This window comes from Gigantopelta aegis, chromosome 10 (genome assembly GCF_016097555.1).
Source record: "Gigantopelta aegis isolate Gae_Host chromosome 10, Gae_host_genome, whole genome shotgun sequence".
Lineage (NCBI taxonomy): Eukaryota > Metazoa > Mollusca > Gastropoda > Neomphalida > Peltospiridae > Gigantopelta > Gigantopelta aegis.
In genome coordinates, this window is record NC_054708.1 from 666 (window position 1) to 20,393 (window position 19,728).

The window sequence follows — 19,728 nt, forward strand, 5'->3', positions numbered from 1 at the left end:
AATACACAGTGATTTACCCAATCTGACGTTACAATACTACACAGTCATTTCCCTAATCTGACGTTACAATACTACACAGTCATTTCCCCAATCTGACGTTACAATACTACACAGTGATTTCCCCAGTCTGATGTTACAATACTAAACAGTGATTTCCCAGATGAGATTGAACTAATCACTGTTGTATTGTTTACCTATTGTTTATCTTTCATTATGTTTTTTTGTTTTTAATTCAGAATGTATAACAATTTCTATGAGGGAGAGTTTGTCCTGTACAAACATTCTACACTGCCTTACGAGGTAAGTCGAAGTTGCAACCATGTTGGTATTTGTCATACCTGCTTGCCACACTGTGTAGGTGTTCAGACTTGGGGTGGTGGATGGGGCGGATGAGTATGAACACAGATAGCAACTATTGTCGGACAAAGTTTACATTCATTCAACAATACCGGTACATACAAAAATCATAAATAATCATTTATGAAAGAAAAAAATGTTGCAGGTAGAATATGTTGCAAACAATATTCATTTATATATTTATAAATATCATGTCGAAGCATTGAAATATATTTCTTGTTGCTGCAGGTTCACAGTTTTTATCGATCCTGTAATGACAAAGCGTCCTGTAACTGTGCCGTAGCGGTGCGCATTGACGATGACGTGATTGTGGTGGACCGATGTGGCGCGAGTCGTGAAACTCGCAGGAGGACACCAATGAGAGTGAAGGTTTTCCGCAATGGTCAGATGACTCCCGGAGTCAGAATCCTTAGATACTATGGAGGCAAGAAGTATGAGGTACAAATTACAGTGCTATATACTAGAGAGACAAATTACTGTGCTATATACCAGAGACAAATTACAGTACTATATACTAGAGAGACAAATTACAGTGCTATATACAGTGAGACAAATTACAGTACTATATACTAGAGAGACAAATTACAGTGCTATATACTAGAGAGACAAATTACAGTACTATATACAAATTAGAGAGACAAATTACTGCAGTACAAATTACAGTGCTATACTAGAGAGATACTAGAGGTACAAATTACAGTGCTATATACTAGAGGTACAAATTACAGTGCTATGTACTAGAGAGCGACAAATACTACAGTGCTATATACTAGAGAGACAAATTACAGTGCTATATACTAGAGACAAAGAGAGAGGTACAAATTACAGTGCTATATACTAGAGAGACAAATTACAGTACTATATACTAGAGGTACAAATTACAGTGCTATATACAGTGAGGTACAGATTACAGTGCTATATACTAGAGAGTACATTACAGTACTATATACATTACAGTGCTATATACTAGAGAGACAAATTACAGTGCTATATACTAGAGAGACAGTGCTAAAGAGGTACAGTACTGCTATATACTAGAGAGACAAATTACAGTGCTATATACTAGAGAGACAATTATATACAAATTACAGTGATATATACTAGAGGTACAATATACTACTAGAGACAGAGAGACAAATTACAGTGCTATATACTAGTACAAATTACAGTGCTATATACTAGAGGTACAAATTACAGTGCTATACTAATTACAGTACTATATACTAGAGGTACAAATTACAGTGCTATATACTAGAGAGACAAATTACAGTGCTATATACTAGAGAGACAATTACAGTGCTATACTAGAGGTACAAATTACAGTGCTATATACTAGAGAGACAAATTACAGTGCTATATACAGTGCTGCTATATACTAGAGAGACAAATTACAGTACTATATGCTAGAGGTACAAATTACAGTGCTATATACTAGAGGTACAAATTACAGTACTATATACTAGAGAGACAAATTACAGTGCTATATACTAGAGGTACAAATTACAGTGCTATATACTAGAGGTACAAATTACAGTGCTATATACTAGAGGTACAAATTACAGTGCTATATACTAGAGAGACAAATTACAGTACTATATACTAGAGGTACAAATTACAGTGCTATATACTAGAGAGTACAAATTACAGTGCTATATATACAAATTACAGTGCTAGTATACTAGAGAGACAAATTACAGTACTATATACTAGAGAGACAAATTACAGTGCTATATACTAGAGAGACAAATTACAGTGCTATATACTAGAGAGACAAATTACAGTGCTATATACTAGAGGGACAAATTACAGTGCTATGAACTAGGGGGACAAATTACAGTGTTATATACTAGAGAGACAAATTACAGTACTATATACTAGAGGTACAAATTACAGTGCTATATACTAGAGAGACAAATTACAGTGCTATATACTAGAGAGACAAATTACAGTGCTATATACTAGAGGTACAAATTACAGTGCTATATACTAGAGAGACAAATTACAGTGCTATATACTAGAGAGACAAATTACAGTGCTATATACTGACAAATTACAGTACTATAGCTAGAGGACAAATTACAGTGCTATATACACAAATTACAGCTATATACTAGAGAGACAAATTACAGTGCTATATACTAGAGGTACAAATTACAGTGCTATATACTTGAGGTACAAATTACAGTGCTATATACTAGAGGTACAAATTACAGTGCTATATACTAGAGAGACAAATTACAGTACTATATACTAGAGAGACAAATTACAGTGCTATATACTAGAGAGACAAATTACAGTGCTATATACTAGAGAGACAAATTACAGTGCTATATACTAGAGAGACAAATTACAGTACTATATACTAGAGAGACAAATTACAGTACTATATACTAGAGAGACAAATTACAGTGCTATATACTAGAGAGACAAATTACAGTGCTATATACTAGAGGTACAAATTACAGTGCTATATACTAGAGGTACAAATTACAGTGCTATATACTAGAGGTACAAATTACAGTGCTATATACTAGAGGTACAAATTACAGTGCTATATACTAGAGAGACAAATTACAGTACTGTATACTAGAGAGACAAATTACAGTGCTATATACTAGAGGTACAAATTACAGTGCTATATACTAGAGAGACAAATTACAGTGCTATATACTAGAGTGTATACAAATTACAGTGCTATATACTAGAGGTACAAATTAAATTACAGTACAGCTATATACTAGAGAGACAAATTACAGTGCTATATACTAGAGAGACAAATTACAGTGCTGTATACTAGAGGTACAAATTACAGTGCTATATAGTACTATATACTAGAGAGACAAATTACAGTGCTATATACTAGAGAGACAAATTACAGTGCTATATACTAGAGAGACAAATTACAGTGCTGTATACTAGAGAGACAAATTACAGTGCTGTATACTAGAGAGACAAATTACAGTGCTATATACTAGAGAGACAAATTGCAGTGCTATATACTGGAGGTACAAATTACAGTACTATATACTAGAGAGACAAATTACAGTGCTATATACTAGAGAGACAAATTACAGTATTATATACTAGAAAGACAAATTACAGTGCAATATACTAGAGAGACAAATTACAGTACTATATACTAGAAAGACAAATTACAGTGCTATATACTAGAGAGACAAATTACAGTATTATATACTAGAGAGACAAATTACAGTGCAATATACTAGAGAGACAAATTACAGTACTATATACTAGAAAGACAAATTACAGTGCTATATACTAGACGGATAAGGTGTCGTGTATACATTTAAGACAGATGTAAGTGACAGGTGCCATGTAGACATTTAAGACAGCTGTAAATGACAGGTGCCATGTAGAAATTTTAAGACAGCTGTAAATGACAGATGCTATGTAGAAAGTTAAGACAGCTGTAAATGATAGGTGCCATGTAGAAATATTAAACAGTTGTAAATAACAGGTGTCATGATACACTACTATAGGTGTCACAGGCAACCAAACCCTATGAGTGTCACAATGAGCTACAATGACAGCATGCTGCAATAATGACATGTTCAGCTGTGGTGGGTAAGATATGTTTGCTGCAGCACCTTGTTGTGGTAGACAATCATAGGCGTACGGGCTCCCATTTGTGTAGGGGCAGGCAGGGAATCTGGATAACAACATTTATTCATATTAACATTCTTGCAAAACAGTTATATAGGGTTACAAACAAATGACTAGGCATTTTTACATGGATTACCATCAATTTTGTTTTGAAAATGATGGAAATACATGGTGGGAAAAAGTCTCAGGTTAACACATTTTGCCCGAATATCTCTTTCGGTTTCACCCGAATTTGAGGAGTTGCTTCAGAACTAGTGGGCAGTTGCACCCCATGCCCCCCCCCCCCCCCCCCCCCCCCCCCCAACTTATGCTTATGCTTATGAGGACAATCATTCCAGGACAGGTTTGATTAGATTCCCTTGTTATAGTAATTACATGAGTTGAACATAAATACAGCATGTGTGCTAGTTAACTATGTTTTCTGTGTTATTTACTGTGTTTTCTCTGTGTTTAGATCATCCTACCTACAGGCACGGTGGTCAGGGTACAGAACGGGAAAGGGCGGACACCGGAGTTCATCAACGTCTGGATCATTGCATCACCAGCAGATTTCGAGAACACAAAAGGTGAGGTTCGTTAGAAGTACATCAGCAATCTTTACATAAAAGTTGTGATAATGGTATACAGGTACGTGCACAAATTTTAGCAGGGGAGGGGTGTCTAGACATAAAATATATTGATAAAATAATATTTGCATGAGCAATGAGGGATTTTGACCCTTGAAACCCTTCCCCTATACATGTACTTGGTTTGTATTCACTTTTATCATGAATCATTACACATCTGTAATGGTCTGGGTGGGGTTCAAAAAAAAATAACAGTGTTCCATATTTAGAGATATGTTCACAGCTATCAGTACAGTGCAGTTAATTTGATAAAAATTAACCCTATTTCAGTGAATAGTGTTTTTTTAGGATGTAGCAAATAAGTTTTCTGATTCTCGGAACTGTGTTAAGATGAGTAAAATCATTGTACTGACAGACCAGTTTAGTGGCAGGTCGTGAATGATCAATGTGTTGGATGTGTTGTAGGTCTGTGTGGCACGTTTGACGGGGATACGAAGAATGATCTGACCAATCCTGATGGGACGGTATACAGGACCAGACTGCGTCAACCTGACGAATACTCACTCAAGTGGAGGTAGGACACGACACACTCAGACTATTCATAAAAACAGCAGTATTAATCAGAGAGATATACATGACACTACACACTCAGACTATTCATAAAAACAGCAGTATTCATCAGAGAGATATACATGACACTACACACTCAGACTATTCATAAAAACAGCAGTAGTAATCAGAAAGATATACATGACACTACACACTCAGACTATTCATAAAAACAGCAGTATTAATCAGAGAGATATACATGACACTACACACTTAGACTATTCATAAAAACAGCAGTATTAATCAGAAAGATATACATGACACGACACACTTAGACCAGTCATAAAAACAGCAGTATTAATCAGAAAGATATACATGACACTACACACACAGACTATTCATAAAAACAGCAGTATTAATCAGAGAGATATACATGACACTACACACTCAGACTATTCATAAAAACAGCAGTATTAATCAGAGAGATATACATGACACTACACACTCAGACTATTCATAAAAACAGCAGTATTAATCAGAGAGATATACATGACACTACACACTCATTCTATTCATAAAAACAGCAGTATTAATCAGAGAGATATACATGACACTACACACTTAGACCAGTAGACCAGTCATAAAAACAGCAGTATTAATCAGAGAGATATACATGACACGACACACTTAGACCAGTCATAAAAACAGAGTATTAATCATAAAAACAGCAGTATTAATCAGACAGATATACATGACACGACACACTTAGACCAGTCATAAAAACAGCAGTATTAATCAGAGAGATATACATGACACGACACACTTAGACCAGTCATAAAAACAGCAGTATTAATCAGAGAGATATACATGACACGACACACTTAGACCAGTCATAAAAACAGCTTTATTATTACATGACACGACACACTTAGACCAGTCATAAAAACAGCAGTATTAATCAGAGAGATATACATCACTACACCACACTTAGACCAGTCATAAAAACAGCAGTATTAATCAGAGAGATATACATGACACTACACACTTAGACCAGTCATAAAAACAGCAGTATTAATCAGAGAGATATACATGACACTACACACTCAGACTATTCATAAAAAAGCAGTATTAATCAGATATACATCACACGACACATTAGACCAGTCATAAAAACAGCAGTATTAATCAGAGAGATATACATGACACTACACACTTAGACCAGTCATAAAAACAGCAGTATTAATCAGAGAGATATACATGACACTACACACTACAGACTACACACGTAGACCAGTCATAAAAACAGCAGTATTAATCAGAGAGATATACATGACACTACACACTTAGACCAGTCATAAAAACAGCACAGAGAGATATACATCATACTACACACTTAGACTAGTCATAAGAGATATACATGACACTACACACTTAAACCAGTCATAAAAACAGCAGTATTAATCAGAAAGATATACATGACACTACACACTTAGACCAGTCATAAAAACAGCAGTATTAATCAGAGAGATATACATGACACTACACACTCAGACTATTCATAAAAACAGCAGTATTAATCAGAGAGATATACATGACACTACACACTTAGACCAGTCATAAAAACAGCACAGAGAGATATACATCATACTACACACTTAGACTAGTCATAAGAGATATACATGACAACAACAGCAGTATATTAATCAGAAAGATATACATGACACTACACACTTAGACCAGTCATAAAAACAGCAGTATTAATCAGAGAGATATACATGACACTACACACTTAGACCAGTCATAAAAACAGCAGTATTAATCAGAGAGATATACATAACACGACACACTTAGACCAGTCATAAAAACAGCAGTATTAATCAGAGAGATATACATGACACTACACACTTAAACCAGTCATAAAAACAGCAGTATTAATCAGAGAGATTAATCATGAGATATACATGACACTACACACTACAGACTATTCATAAAAACAGCAGTATTAATCAGAAAGATATACATGACACTACACACGTAGACCAGTCATAAAAACAGCAGTATTAATCAGAAGAGATATACATGACACTACACACTTAGACCAGTCATAAAAACAGCAGTATTAATCAGAGAGATATACATGACACTACACACTTAGACCAGTCATAAAAACAGCAGTATTAATCAGAGAGATATACATGACACTACACACAACCAGTCATAAAAACACTTAGACCAGTCATAAAAACAGCAGTATTAATCAGAGAGATATACATCATACTACACACTTAGACTAGTCATAAGAGATATACATGACACTACACACTTAGACGAGTCATAAAAACAGCAGTATTAATCAGAGAGATATACATGACACGACACACTTAGACCAGTCATAAAAACAGCAGTATTAATCAGAGAGATATACATGACACTACACACTTAGACCAGTCATAAAAACAGCAGTATTAATCAGAGAGATATACATCATACTACACACTTAGACTAGTCATAAGAGATATACATGACACTACACACTTAAACCAGTCATAAAAACAGCAGTATTAATCAGAGAGATATACATGACACTACACACGTAGACCAGTCATAAAAACAGCAGTATTAATCAGAGAGATATACATGACACTACACACTTAGACCAGTCATAAAAACAGCAGTATTAATCAGAGAGATATACATCATACTACACACTTAGACTAGTCATAAGAGATATACATGACACTACACACTTAAACCAGTCATAAAAACAGCAGTATTAATCAGAGAGATATACATGACACTACACACTTAGACCAGTCATAAAATCAGCAGTATTAATCAGAGAGATATACATGACACTACACACGTAGACCAGTCATAAAAACAGCAGTATTAATCAGAGAGATTTACATGACACTACACACTAAGACCAGTCATAAAAACAGCAGTATTAATCAGAGAGATATACATGACACTACACATTTAGACCAGTCATAAAAACAGAAGTATTAATCACAGAGATATACATGACATTAGACACTTAGACCAGTAATAAAAACAGCACTATTAATCAGAGTGATAAAAATGACACTAGACACTTAGACCATTCATAAAAACAGCAGCATTAATCAGAGAGATATACATGACATTAGACACTTAGACCAGTCATAAAAACAGCAGTATTATAAACAGAGTGATATACATGACACTACACACTTAGACCATTCATAAAAACAGCAGCATTAATCAGAGAGATATACATGACACAACACACTGACACTAGTCATAAAAACAGCAGTATTAATCAGAGTGATATACACGACACTACATACTTAGACCAGTCATAAAAACAGCAGTATTAAGCAGAGAGATATACATGACACGACACACTTAGACCAGTCATAAGATATATACATGACACTACACATTTAGACCATTCATAAAAACAGCAGTATTAATCAGAGTGATATACATGACACTACACACTTAGACCATTCATAAAAAACAGCAGTATTACAAACAGAGATATATGTAACACTACACACTTAGACCAGTCATAAAAACAGCAGTATTAATCAGAGAGCTATACATGACACTACACACTTAGACCAGTCATAAAAACAGCAGTATTAATCAGAGAGCTATACATGACACTACACACTTAGACCAGTCATAAAAACAGCAGTATTAATCAGAGAGATATACATGACACTACACACTTAGACCAGTCATAAAAACAGCAGTATTATAAACATAGTGTTATACATGACACTACACACTTAGATCAGTCATAAAAACAGCAGTATTATAAACAGAGTGATATACATGACACTACACACTTAGACCAGTCATAAAAACAGCAGTATTAATCAGAGTGATATACATGACACTACACACTTAGACCAGTCATAAAAACAGCAGTATTAGGGACGGTCCATAAATATCGATGTGCTTCACAATCCGAACAATGTTCGGAAGGGGGAGAGGGGGTAAAAGCCATGTTCGGGTTGCTTTTTAGGTAAAACATCGGTCCATCGAAGGTCAATGTTTCGTACACATTATATCAATGTTTTTATGTTAGGATTAGGGGATGGGGGGAGGGGTTCAAACCCAATCCTAACATTGTTAGGATTATGAAAACCATTGACATTTATGGACCGTCCCTTATAAACAGAGCGATATACATGACAATACATGCTTACAGTAGACCAGTAATAAAACAACAGTATTAATCAGTGGTGTAGTGGTTAAGTTATCAGACACAATACTGGTAGGTACTGGGTTAAAACCCCGGAACGGCTGCCACCCAGAGCGAGTTTAACAATTCAATGGGTAGATGTAAGGCCACTACACCGACTTTTCTCTCACTAATGCCCCTTCACATACACGGATTTTTCTTACGAGTCCTTACGGATCGCACAAATTCACGGATCCTTACGATTTGGCCACTTTTACAACCGATTTAAGAGTTGTTACGAGTTATTACGAGCTATTTACGGTTTATTACGGATTTTACGAGTTATTACGATGTATTTACGGCAAAATTCCACGATTTGTTACGAGTTGTCACGGATAACTACGAGCAACTTACGGGCATTTTACGAGCTTTTTACGGATTGTTACAAGTATATTACGGAATGTTACTATTCATCGAAGCTTTTACGTGTTAGTTACGACCTGTTTACGTGTTGTTACGAATCGTTACGAGTTAGTTACGAGTATTTACGAGTCCTTACGATTTTTTGTTGACTGCCTTCTTATTTGGAGCCATGCTTGTAGATATTGTAGAGTAGATATGCAGAGATGTGACTTCTATGACTTCTTGATAACAACTGAAAATGAAGTGTTCGATTTTGCAGCTTTTATACCTTTCCCCAAATCGTAAACAATACGTAAGAATACGTAAAGTATACGTATCTATTCGTAAAGTACTTGTAACTACAGGTAAAGTGCTCGTAATAACTCGTAACAATCCGTAAAGCCATCGTAACACGACACGGATGAAATCGTAAAGAACACGTAAGCACTCGTAATAATCCGTAAATAATCCGTAAATAAATCGTGAACTAACCGTAACAAATCGTACAAAAAATTGTTACGAGTCATTTACGGATTATTGCGAGCAGTTTACGGATGGTTACGTGTTGTTGCGAGCGGTTTACGATACTTACGGATTGTTACGAGTTATTTGCGGAAAAATCAATTCGTGGACAATCGTAAGAAGATTTTTGACATGTCAAAAAAATTGCCTCTCCTTTCACTGATCCTTAAGAGTGTCTCCGAGTTGTTGCGAGTTGTGACGAGTTATTTACGGATACCAGCGAGTTATTTACGGATGCTTGCGATTGACTACGAGTTGGCGATCCATAAGGACTCGTAAGAAAAATCCGTGTATGTGAAGGGGGTATAAGCACTAACAATTAACTCTCTGTCCTGGACAGAAAGCCCAGATATAATATAGGTATAAATGAACATGAAAATGAGAGTGATATACACCAAGGCAAACACAGATCAGCTGAGGAAAAAAAGGAGTTAAAGTTTCTGTTTTGTTTAACGACACCACTAGTGCACATTTCGTAATTCTGACTATTATACTTAGAGAGGAAACCTGCTATTTTTTCCATTAGTAGCATGGTTTTTCTTATATGCACCATTCCACAGACAGGATCGCATATACCATGGCCTTTGTTATACCAGTTGTGGTGCACTGGCTGGAATGAGAAATAGCCAGACGGGGACCGATCTTAGACAGACCACGGATCAGGCAAGCACTTGACAACGGGGCTACGTCCCACCAGATTAACTTGGGATTTAAGTTCTTTAAATATGAACTGATTATTAGCCAGGTCTTATCATGTTTTGTTTTAGGAAACACCATGTTTTGTTTTCTTATGAAAAGACCATGTTTGTAGGGAAATGTCATGTTTTGTTAAGAAAAAAAACTAGTTTTATGGGAAATATATTGTTTTGTTATTGGAAACACCATGTTTTATCATGGGAAGTACTCTGATTTATTATGAAAAGACCATGTTATATGGGAAAAGAGCATGTTATATGGAAAAAGACCATGTTTTATGGGGAAAAGACCAATGTTTATGGGAAAAGACCATGTTTTATGAAAAATGTCATGTTTTGTTATGGGAACATTAATCGTTTTGAAAACCATGTTGATGATGTTGTGTTTAGGGTTGAAGTGGATGCCACCCTGTACAACGGTTACTGCCCTGATGATGCTGCTGAGTTGGAGAGTTCTGCCGAATACTGTGACTGTCGTCAAGGACTTGACGTCAGTGATGACGATTGCAGTAGCACCAAGTTTCTGCTCGACTGCTCACCACCGGCGGAAACCGGCCACAGAACAAAGAGGACACGATGTAAGTAATACAGATATATACGAGTAATGTGGATGTCAGTGTCATATCATAGGTAACTTGTGTGAACAGTGTGAGTATGGTATATTGTAGATGTGAGTATTATACAGTTGTAGTCATGTGCTCTTCGTGTCTGTCTGTGTTGTAGATATGAGTATTGTAGTCACTGATAATGTATGTGTTGTAGATATTATAGTATGATAATTTGACTGTTTTGTAAGTATATTATATAATCTCTGGTAGTCATGTTCTGTATGAGTATGCTGTAGATGTTAGTATTATACAATCTCTGGCAGTCATGTTCTGCATGAGTCTGCTGTAGATGTTAGTATTATACAATTTTTGTTAGTCATGTTCTGCATGAGTCTGCTGTAGATGTTAGTATTATACAATCTCTGTTAGTCATGTTCTGCATGAGTCTGCTGTAGATGTTAGTATTATACAATCTCTGGTAGTCATGTTCAGTATGAGTGTGCTGTAGATGTTAGTATTATACAATCTCTGGTAGTCATGTTCAGTATGAGTCTGCTGTAGTTGTTAGTATTATACAATCTCTGGTAGTCATGTTCTGTATGAGTGTATTATAGATGTGAGTGTTATACAATCTCTGGTAGTCATGTTCTGCATGAGTCTGCTGTATATGTGAGTATCTGGTAGTCATGTTCTGCATGAGTCTGCTGTAGATGTGAGTATTATACAATCTCTAGTAGTCTTGTCCTGCATGAGTGTGCTGTAGATGTTAGTATTATACAATCTCTGTTAGTCTTGTCCTGCATGAGTCTGTTGTAGATGTAAGTAATATACAATATTTGGTAGTCTTGTCCTGCATAAGTCCGTTGTAGATGTGAGTATTATACAATCTCTGGTAGTCATGTCCGTCCTGCATTAGTCTGTTGTTGATGTGAGTAATATACAATCTCTGGTAGTCGTGTCCTGCATGAGTCCATTGTAGATGTGAGTATTATACAATATCTGATAGTCATGTCCGTCCTGCATGAGTGTTGTAGTTGAGAGTAATATACAATCTCTGGTAGTCATGTCCTGCATGAGTCTGTTGTAGATGTATTATACAATTTCTGGTAGTCATGTCTGTCCTGCATGAGTCGGTTGTAGATCTCTGGTAGTCATGTCCTGCATGAGTCTGTTGTACATGTGAGTATTATACAATCTCTGGTAGTCATGCTGTGTATGAGTCTGTTGTAGATGTGAGTATCTGTTTGTTGTAGATGTGGATCTGACTGGTGATCTGATGCAGACGGCTGTGAGTCCCTCCAAGTGCGGCAGTCTCGACCAGGGAGAAATCTTCCAGTTTGACATCAACTATGTCTCTCCGGTACTAACACTTCTTGTCTCTTGTCACTGTCATACATACTGCATAAATATAATTGCATCAAAAACAGTATGTTAATTTTAACAGTGTTTACCAGTTTTTGGTCAGATTTGTGTGTCGTACTTTCTACAACTTAGAGAGACAAATGTTAACATATTACAAATTGAAGTGTTTTATAAAAAAATTAAATCATATCATTATATCTGGGACCTTGGTGTCAGCTTGCATTAGATTACCTTTTATTGTTACAATGTTAGGTGGTGGTCCAGTAAAACATCAGCATGGCACATTAAAATATGGTCTTCTCCAACTGGATAAAAGGGGCACTATTATATGCAAGTTTGGGTTTTCTAAGCAAGTCTTAATTTTTGGCAGGAGTATTTTGTCTACGGGCGGTGCAAGAGGGATGAAACATCCTGTTACAGATCTCTTAGAGGAGTGATGGTCCTTCTACGGATGAGCACCTGATAGAGGATCATGGAAACAATCATAACTTTGCCTAACATCCTTTCAACTCTTCTTTGTGCAGAAATATGATTTTGATATCAGAAAATTGTTCTGTCGTTCAGGCATTTTTCATATCATAGGGCGATGGGGATAAGGCCATGTTTGCATATATTACATGCATTGCATGTATTACAAGTGAGTACCACCAAGGTTAATATGATGTGAAAAGACATCTTGTGTTTGTAGACTGCAGTCTGGCCGACTCCGAGCGGGTTAGAGTTCAAAGAAGTCAAGACATACTGTGAACAGGCCGTGATGGCGTCCTCGGCTGCCAGTCGGTGCCGCGGCACCATCGGAACAAGTTACAAGACTATGCTGGAATCCTGCATCATGGATGTACAGGTTAGACCAGACATTTTATCATATTGTATATTGACTCCATAGTTACAAGACTATGCTGGAATCCTGCATCATGGACGTACAGGTTAGACCAGACATTTTATCATATTGTATATTGACAAGACTGTGCTGCAAGCCTCTATCATATATTTGCAGATTAAACAGGACATTTTGTCATGTTGTATTTTGACTTTGCACCAACAACTTAACTTTATAATTTGCTGTCATGGTGTTTATTCACATATCTAGAAGTGTTTATAATTTGCTGTCATGGTGTTTGTTAACATATCTAGAAGTGTTTATAATTTGCTGTCATGGTGTTTGTTAACATATCTACAAGTGTTTATAATTTGCTGTCATGGTGTTTGTTCACATATCTAGAAGTGTTTATAATTTGCTGTCATGGTGTTTGTTCAAATATCTACAAGTGTTTATAATTTGCTGTCATGGTGTTTGTTCACATATCTAGAAGTGTTTATAATTTGCTGTCATGGTGTTTGTTCACATATCTAGAAGTGTTTATAATTTGCTGTCATGGTGTTTGTTCACATATCTAGAAGTGTTTATAATTTGCTGTCATGGTGTTTGTTCACATATCTAGAAGTGTTTTTATTTGCTGTCATGGTGTTTGTTTACATATCTAGAAGTGTTTTTATTAGTTTTCTGAGGTGTTCTTTTGCAGATAACAGATGACAAATCATGGGCTAAAGAAATGTTGGGCAACATCAAGGAACAGTGCTTGACGATATTATCGTTCGATATTTCCATTTGGATCCGACTTAATGGAACTTTACAGATTCCAGACATCTTCGGTTCCATCTGTTCTGATGATTGCAGTAGTCATGGAAACTGCTCACAAGGTAAAGTAGTATTTTCTGTTTTGTTATGTATTCACTTTGCAGGAATGTAAACATTGCATCATTTGTTCTGATACATTAACATTGCAGAAATGTAGACATTTTAATTATGTTCTATCTTATTCACAATGCAGAAATGTAGATGATTACATCACGTGTTCTGACAGTCACATGGCAAAAATGTAGACATATTCTGCCACATGCATACTGCAGAATGTAAACATTTACAATATGTATTATGCCATATTCATATTTTATGTTAGGAATCTACAGTATAAAGATAACATTGTGTTTGTGTTGGGAATCTACGGTATAAAGATAACATTGTTTGTTAGGAATCTACAGTATAAAGATAACATTGAGTTAGGAATCTACAATAGAAAGATAATATTGTTTCTTAGGAATCTGTAGTATAAAAATAAAATTGTTTTAGGAATCTGCAGTATAATGATAATATTGTGTTAGGAATCTGCAGTATAAAGATAACATTGCTTTAGGAATCTGCAGTATAATGATAATATTGTGTTAAGAATCTGCAGTATAAAGATAACATTGTTTTAGGAATCTGCAGTATAATGATAATATTGTGTTAGGAATCTGCAGTATAAAGATAACATTGTTTTAGGAATTTGCAGTATAAAGATAACATTGTGTCTGTGTTGGGAATTTACAGTATAAAGATAACATTGTGTGTCTGTTGGGAATTTACAGTATAACGATAACATTGTTTGTGTTAGGAATCTGCAGTATAAAGAAAGCAATGTGTTTATGTTAGAAGTCTCCAGTATAAAGATAGTATTGTGTTTGTGTATTACAGGAACTTGTGTTTGTGTATTACAGGAACTTGTGTTTGTGTATTACAGGAACTTGTGTTTGTGTATTACAGGAACTTGTGAATGTGAAGAGAACTTCATTGGCGATGACTGCTCTGTGGATTCGCGAACTCCCCCCACGTTGCTCTCTCTGAAAATAGATCTGTGTGACATACGAGAACTCGACTCTTGTACTGACATTGTTGTGTTTGGTGGTCCATTTGTCAAGTCAGATAAACTGGTCTGCCACCTCACAGTTCTCACTGTATGTATAGATCACCTGTCTTTTTCTTCTCTCTAAATTCACTGTATATGGTAGTCGTTTTCACAGTATTGACTGGATGTATGTGACTTATATGTTTTTTAAATGTCTGTACAAACATACCAAGTAATTTTGATACTAATATTCTTACTAATGTATTTTTTAAACTATCCAGCACTTGTTGTGGATTTATCTTTTCACTATCCAGTGAGCTGAACTGGCTTGGCCATTCTAGTTTTTAATTCCCGTCATATTAGCTGTACATACTTTTATGTCATATATGTGTTTTATATATGATGTTTGTTATAACTCCTGAGTTAGGAAGAGTGGATTTAATTTGTGAATAAATGTGGACATTGATTACAATTTAAATTAACAACCCAATAATATTTGTTGATAATTATTTATGTCACTTTTGGACAGTTAGTATTTGTTGATTTTGATTGATTATTACTTTGTGACATTGATTTAACAATGGTATTATATTGCAGGAAGTGGATTATTACTTTGTGACATTGATTTAACAATAGTATTATATTGCAGGAAGTGTATTATTACTTTGTGACATTGATTTAACAATGGTATTATATTGCAGGAAGTGGATTATTACTTTGTGACATTGATTTAACAATGGTATTATTTTGCAGAAAGTGGATGCTGGCAGCTACCAAGAAGGAGATAAGTCTCAAATAAAGCCAGTTTTCATCAGTTCAGAGATTGTCATATGTCGCCTGACAGTTGCGGGTACCTACATGGTTGCCATTAGTAATGATGGAGTTACAGTTAGCCAATATTTGAGATACATCACTTATGACTCGAACTGTGATACTTGCACATTGGAGAAATGTACAACTCGGGTAATTATAATCAAGGCTCATAATTAATTGGGAAGTAACCTTTTTTTCTCAAATTTTAATCTAGAAGCAACTTGTAGAAGAAGCAGTTGCAGAAAATAGTCTTGAACCAGACTCCTTGTGAGACTTTAATAAAATGTTTGACAACAATCTCCAGAAAATAGTCTTAAACCAGACTCCTTGTGAGACTTTAATGTAATGTTTGACAATAATCTCCAGAAAATAGTCTTAAACCAGACTCCTTGTGAGACTTTAATAAAATGTTTGACAACAATCTCCAGAAAATAGTCTCAAACCAGACTCCTTGTGAGACTTTAATAAAATGTTTGACAACAATGTGGAAGACTTCAGATAAATGCGATTCTGATTTTTACTATTTTAATAAACTTTAGAAATTCTGGATATATCTGCAATATTGTCAAACACAGGGTGAAAAGCAAAGGCTGCTTGTGAGACTGGTTGTAAGGAATCACAGAGTGAATTTTGAGTGGCATTTAGTGCCTGCTGCCTTACTTAATATAAATCTCTTAAAATATCCATAACTTCCCGTCCATAGATAACTGTATAAATCAATGATTTCTCACTATTACTGTAAAACGGGTATTAATCGCGGCAGTAAATTTTCGCAATATCAAAAATGCAGGCAGCTCGCGGTTTTTAATTTTCGTGATGTCATGGGGTTTTTTTTGTTGGGCTTTTTTTTGTTTGTTTTTTTGTTGTTGTTGTTTTTTTTTTTTTTGTTTGTTTTTTTTGGGGGGGGGGTTGGGGGGTAATTACTAACATGTACAAAATTATACTTTGGTACATAACATTAAATCGACACTAGAGTGGTTAACAGAGGTATACATAATATTATCCCTTTCTGAGCGACTCCGCTAAGTGCTGCAGCCACATGTCCAGCGGCGACCACACTGTGTATACAATTAATGAAAGTAATCCAGGATATGGTTCAATCAACTCTCCAGAAATTGTGAAATAAAGATAAACACTTGTACTAGTAATTTTTTTTTAATGTTTAAACACCTGTTGTTAAAAATGTCTCACCTCCTTTGTTTTTGTCACTTGTTGATGGCGTTTTCTTGGAAGTTTACAAAACCATTTGTGTCCCTTATTTTGATTGGCCAATTAAAAATGGCTCATTATTTTAATTTCTAAATGTTTATTCACAGCTTAACAATACTAGTATGAATGTCTGTTCCAAAAATCAACTGCATGTACAATTCTTCACAAAAACAGCGTTATGGCAGGTTCAATTTTGCAGTGGTTACAAAAAGCGCGAACAAACCAATGTGTAAACCTAATGATCAAAGACGTTCAATCGACACAGGCCGCCAGTGATGCCGTTGATAAATTAAACACTTCTACAAATCGTAAACGAGAAACGCGGTGAATATGGACTGTATGATGCAGTACAGCGTGCCAAAATTTCTAAACTGGCAATAGACATTGGACCAACGATTTTATTATTTGCGTAAGTGTAATTTTTGCGGCTAAATTAAAAACGCGAAAAACACGAAAAGTACTCATTCGCGAATAATACCCGTTGTTTTAAGATGCAGGCAAGGGATTTTGGAAGCTATCTTAGGGCTACGAAATCGTAAAATCATCATATGCTATGGCGTCACTACAGCACAGGCCATAGTGACATCATAGTTTAAGATTGTTTTACGATTTGGTAGCAATAAGATAGCTTCAAACATATGGGCTCAGATTGATGAAACTTATTATAAAGACAGTGTTTTCCGCTGTTCCAGAATGAAAATTACACATTCGCGAATAATACCCGTTGTTTTAAGATGCAGGCAAGGGATTTTGGAAGCTATCTTAGGGCTACGAAATCGTAAAATCATCATATGCTATGACGTCACTACAGCACAGGCCATAGTGACATCATAGTTTAAGATTGTTTTACGATTTGGTAGCAATAAGATAGCTTCAAACATATGGGCTCAGATTGATGAAACTTATTATAAAGACAGTGTTTTCCGCTGTTCCAGAATGACATCTGTGTGATTGGCAACATGTGCTACCTGCCTGGATCAGTGAACCCGGGTAACAGAACACAAATGTGTGACCCGACCACATCAGTTAACACCTGGAGTATTCTTGTTGGTCAGTATTTTGTAACTTGCAAATTAACTTGCTACGTTTTAGTGAAAGATAAAGCTGGCTGACATTACTGGTCGTATTTATTTTTTAGTTTTATTTATTTTCATGTATATCCTTAATTGATAAATTTATATTCTTAAAATAAAGGGCAGGAGTTCGGAATAAAAACAAAAAAGTCTGTCCCAAAAAAAGAAAGATCACTTTTTAGGGTGGGGGAATGAAAAATAATTCTATTTTGCTGTATTGGCAGTTGACCCTTGCCCTACTTCTTTGTTACAACCACTCAGTATAGTATAGCTTTGATGACATTGTCTATATTTAGTGACTTGCTACCATCACTCAATATAGTATAGCTTTGATGACATTGTCTATATTTAGTGACTTGCTACCATCACTCAATATAGTATAGCTTTGATGACATTGTCTATATTTAGTGACTTGCTACCATCACTCAATATAGTATAGCTTTGATGACATTGTCTATATTTAGTGACTTACTACCATCACTCAATATAGTATAGCTTTGATGACATTGTCTATATTTAGTGACTTGCTACCATCACTCAATATAGTATAGCTTTGATGACATTGTCTATATTTAGTGACTTGCTACCATCACTCAATATAGTATAGCTTTGATGACATTGTCTATATTTAGTGACTTGCTACCATCACTCAATATAGTATAGCTTTGATGACATTGTCTATATTTAGTGACTTGCTACCATCACTCAATATAGTATAGCTTTGATGACATAGTATAGCTTCTATATTTAGTGACTTGCTACCATCACTCAATATAGTATAGCTTTGATGACATGTTTTATATTTAGTGACTTGCTACCATCACTCAATATAGTATAGCTTTGATGACATTGTCTATATTTAGTGACTTGCTACCATCACTCAATATAGTATAGCTTTGATGACATGTTTTATATTTAGTGACTTGCTACCATCACTCAATATAGTATAGCTTTGATGACATTGTCTATATTTAGTGACTTGCTACCATCACTCAATATAGTATAGCTTTGATGACATTGTCTATATTTAGTGACTTGCTACCATCACTCAATATAGTATAGCTTTGATGACATTGTCTATATTTAGTGACTTGCTACCATCACTCAATATAGTATAGCTTTGATGACATTGTCTATATTTAGTGACTTGCTACCATCACTCAATATA

The 19,728-nt window shown here is 35.3% G+C and overlaps 1 protein-coding gene across 1 annotated transcript in view; it reads left to right on the plus strand.

Moving 5' to 3' along the window:
• Nucleotides 1-231: 231 nt before the first annotated feature.
• LOC121384400 overlaps nt 232-19,728 on the plus strand; it is a 38,046-nt gene continuing 18,549 nt past the window's right edge. Inside the window, exons 1-11 of the mRNA XM_041514784.1 lie at nt 232-300; nt 586-795; nt 4,436-4,547; nt 5,013-5,121; nt 11,280-11,467; nt 12,691-12,797; nt 13,488-13,643; nt 14,323-14,500; nt 15,384-15,574; nt 16,219-16,428; nt 18,423-18,537. Of these exons, the coding sequence (XP_041370718.1) occupies nt 238-300; nt 586-795; nt 4,436-4,547; nt 5,013-5,121; nt 11,280-11,467; nt 12,691-12,797; nt 13,488-13,643; nt 14,323-14,500; nt 15,384-15,574; nt 16,219-16,428; nt 18,423-18,537 (1,639 nt within the window). The 5' untranslated portion in view covers nt 232-237. The remainder of the gene's footprint in view (nt 301-585; nt 796-4,435; nt 4,548-5,012; nt 5,122-11,279; nt 11,468-12,690; nt 12,798-13,487; nt 13,644-14,322; nt 14,501-15,383; nt 15,575-16,218; nt 16,429-18,422; nt 18,538-19,728) is intronic.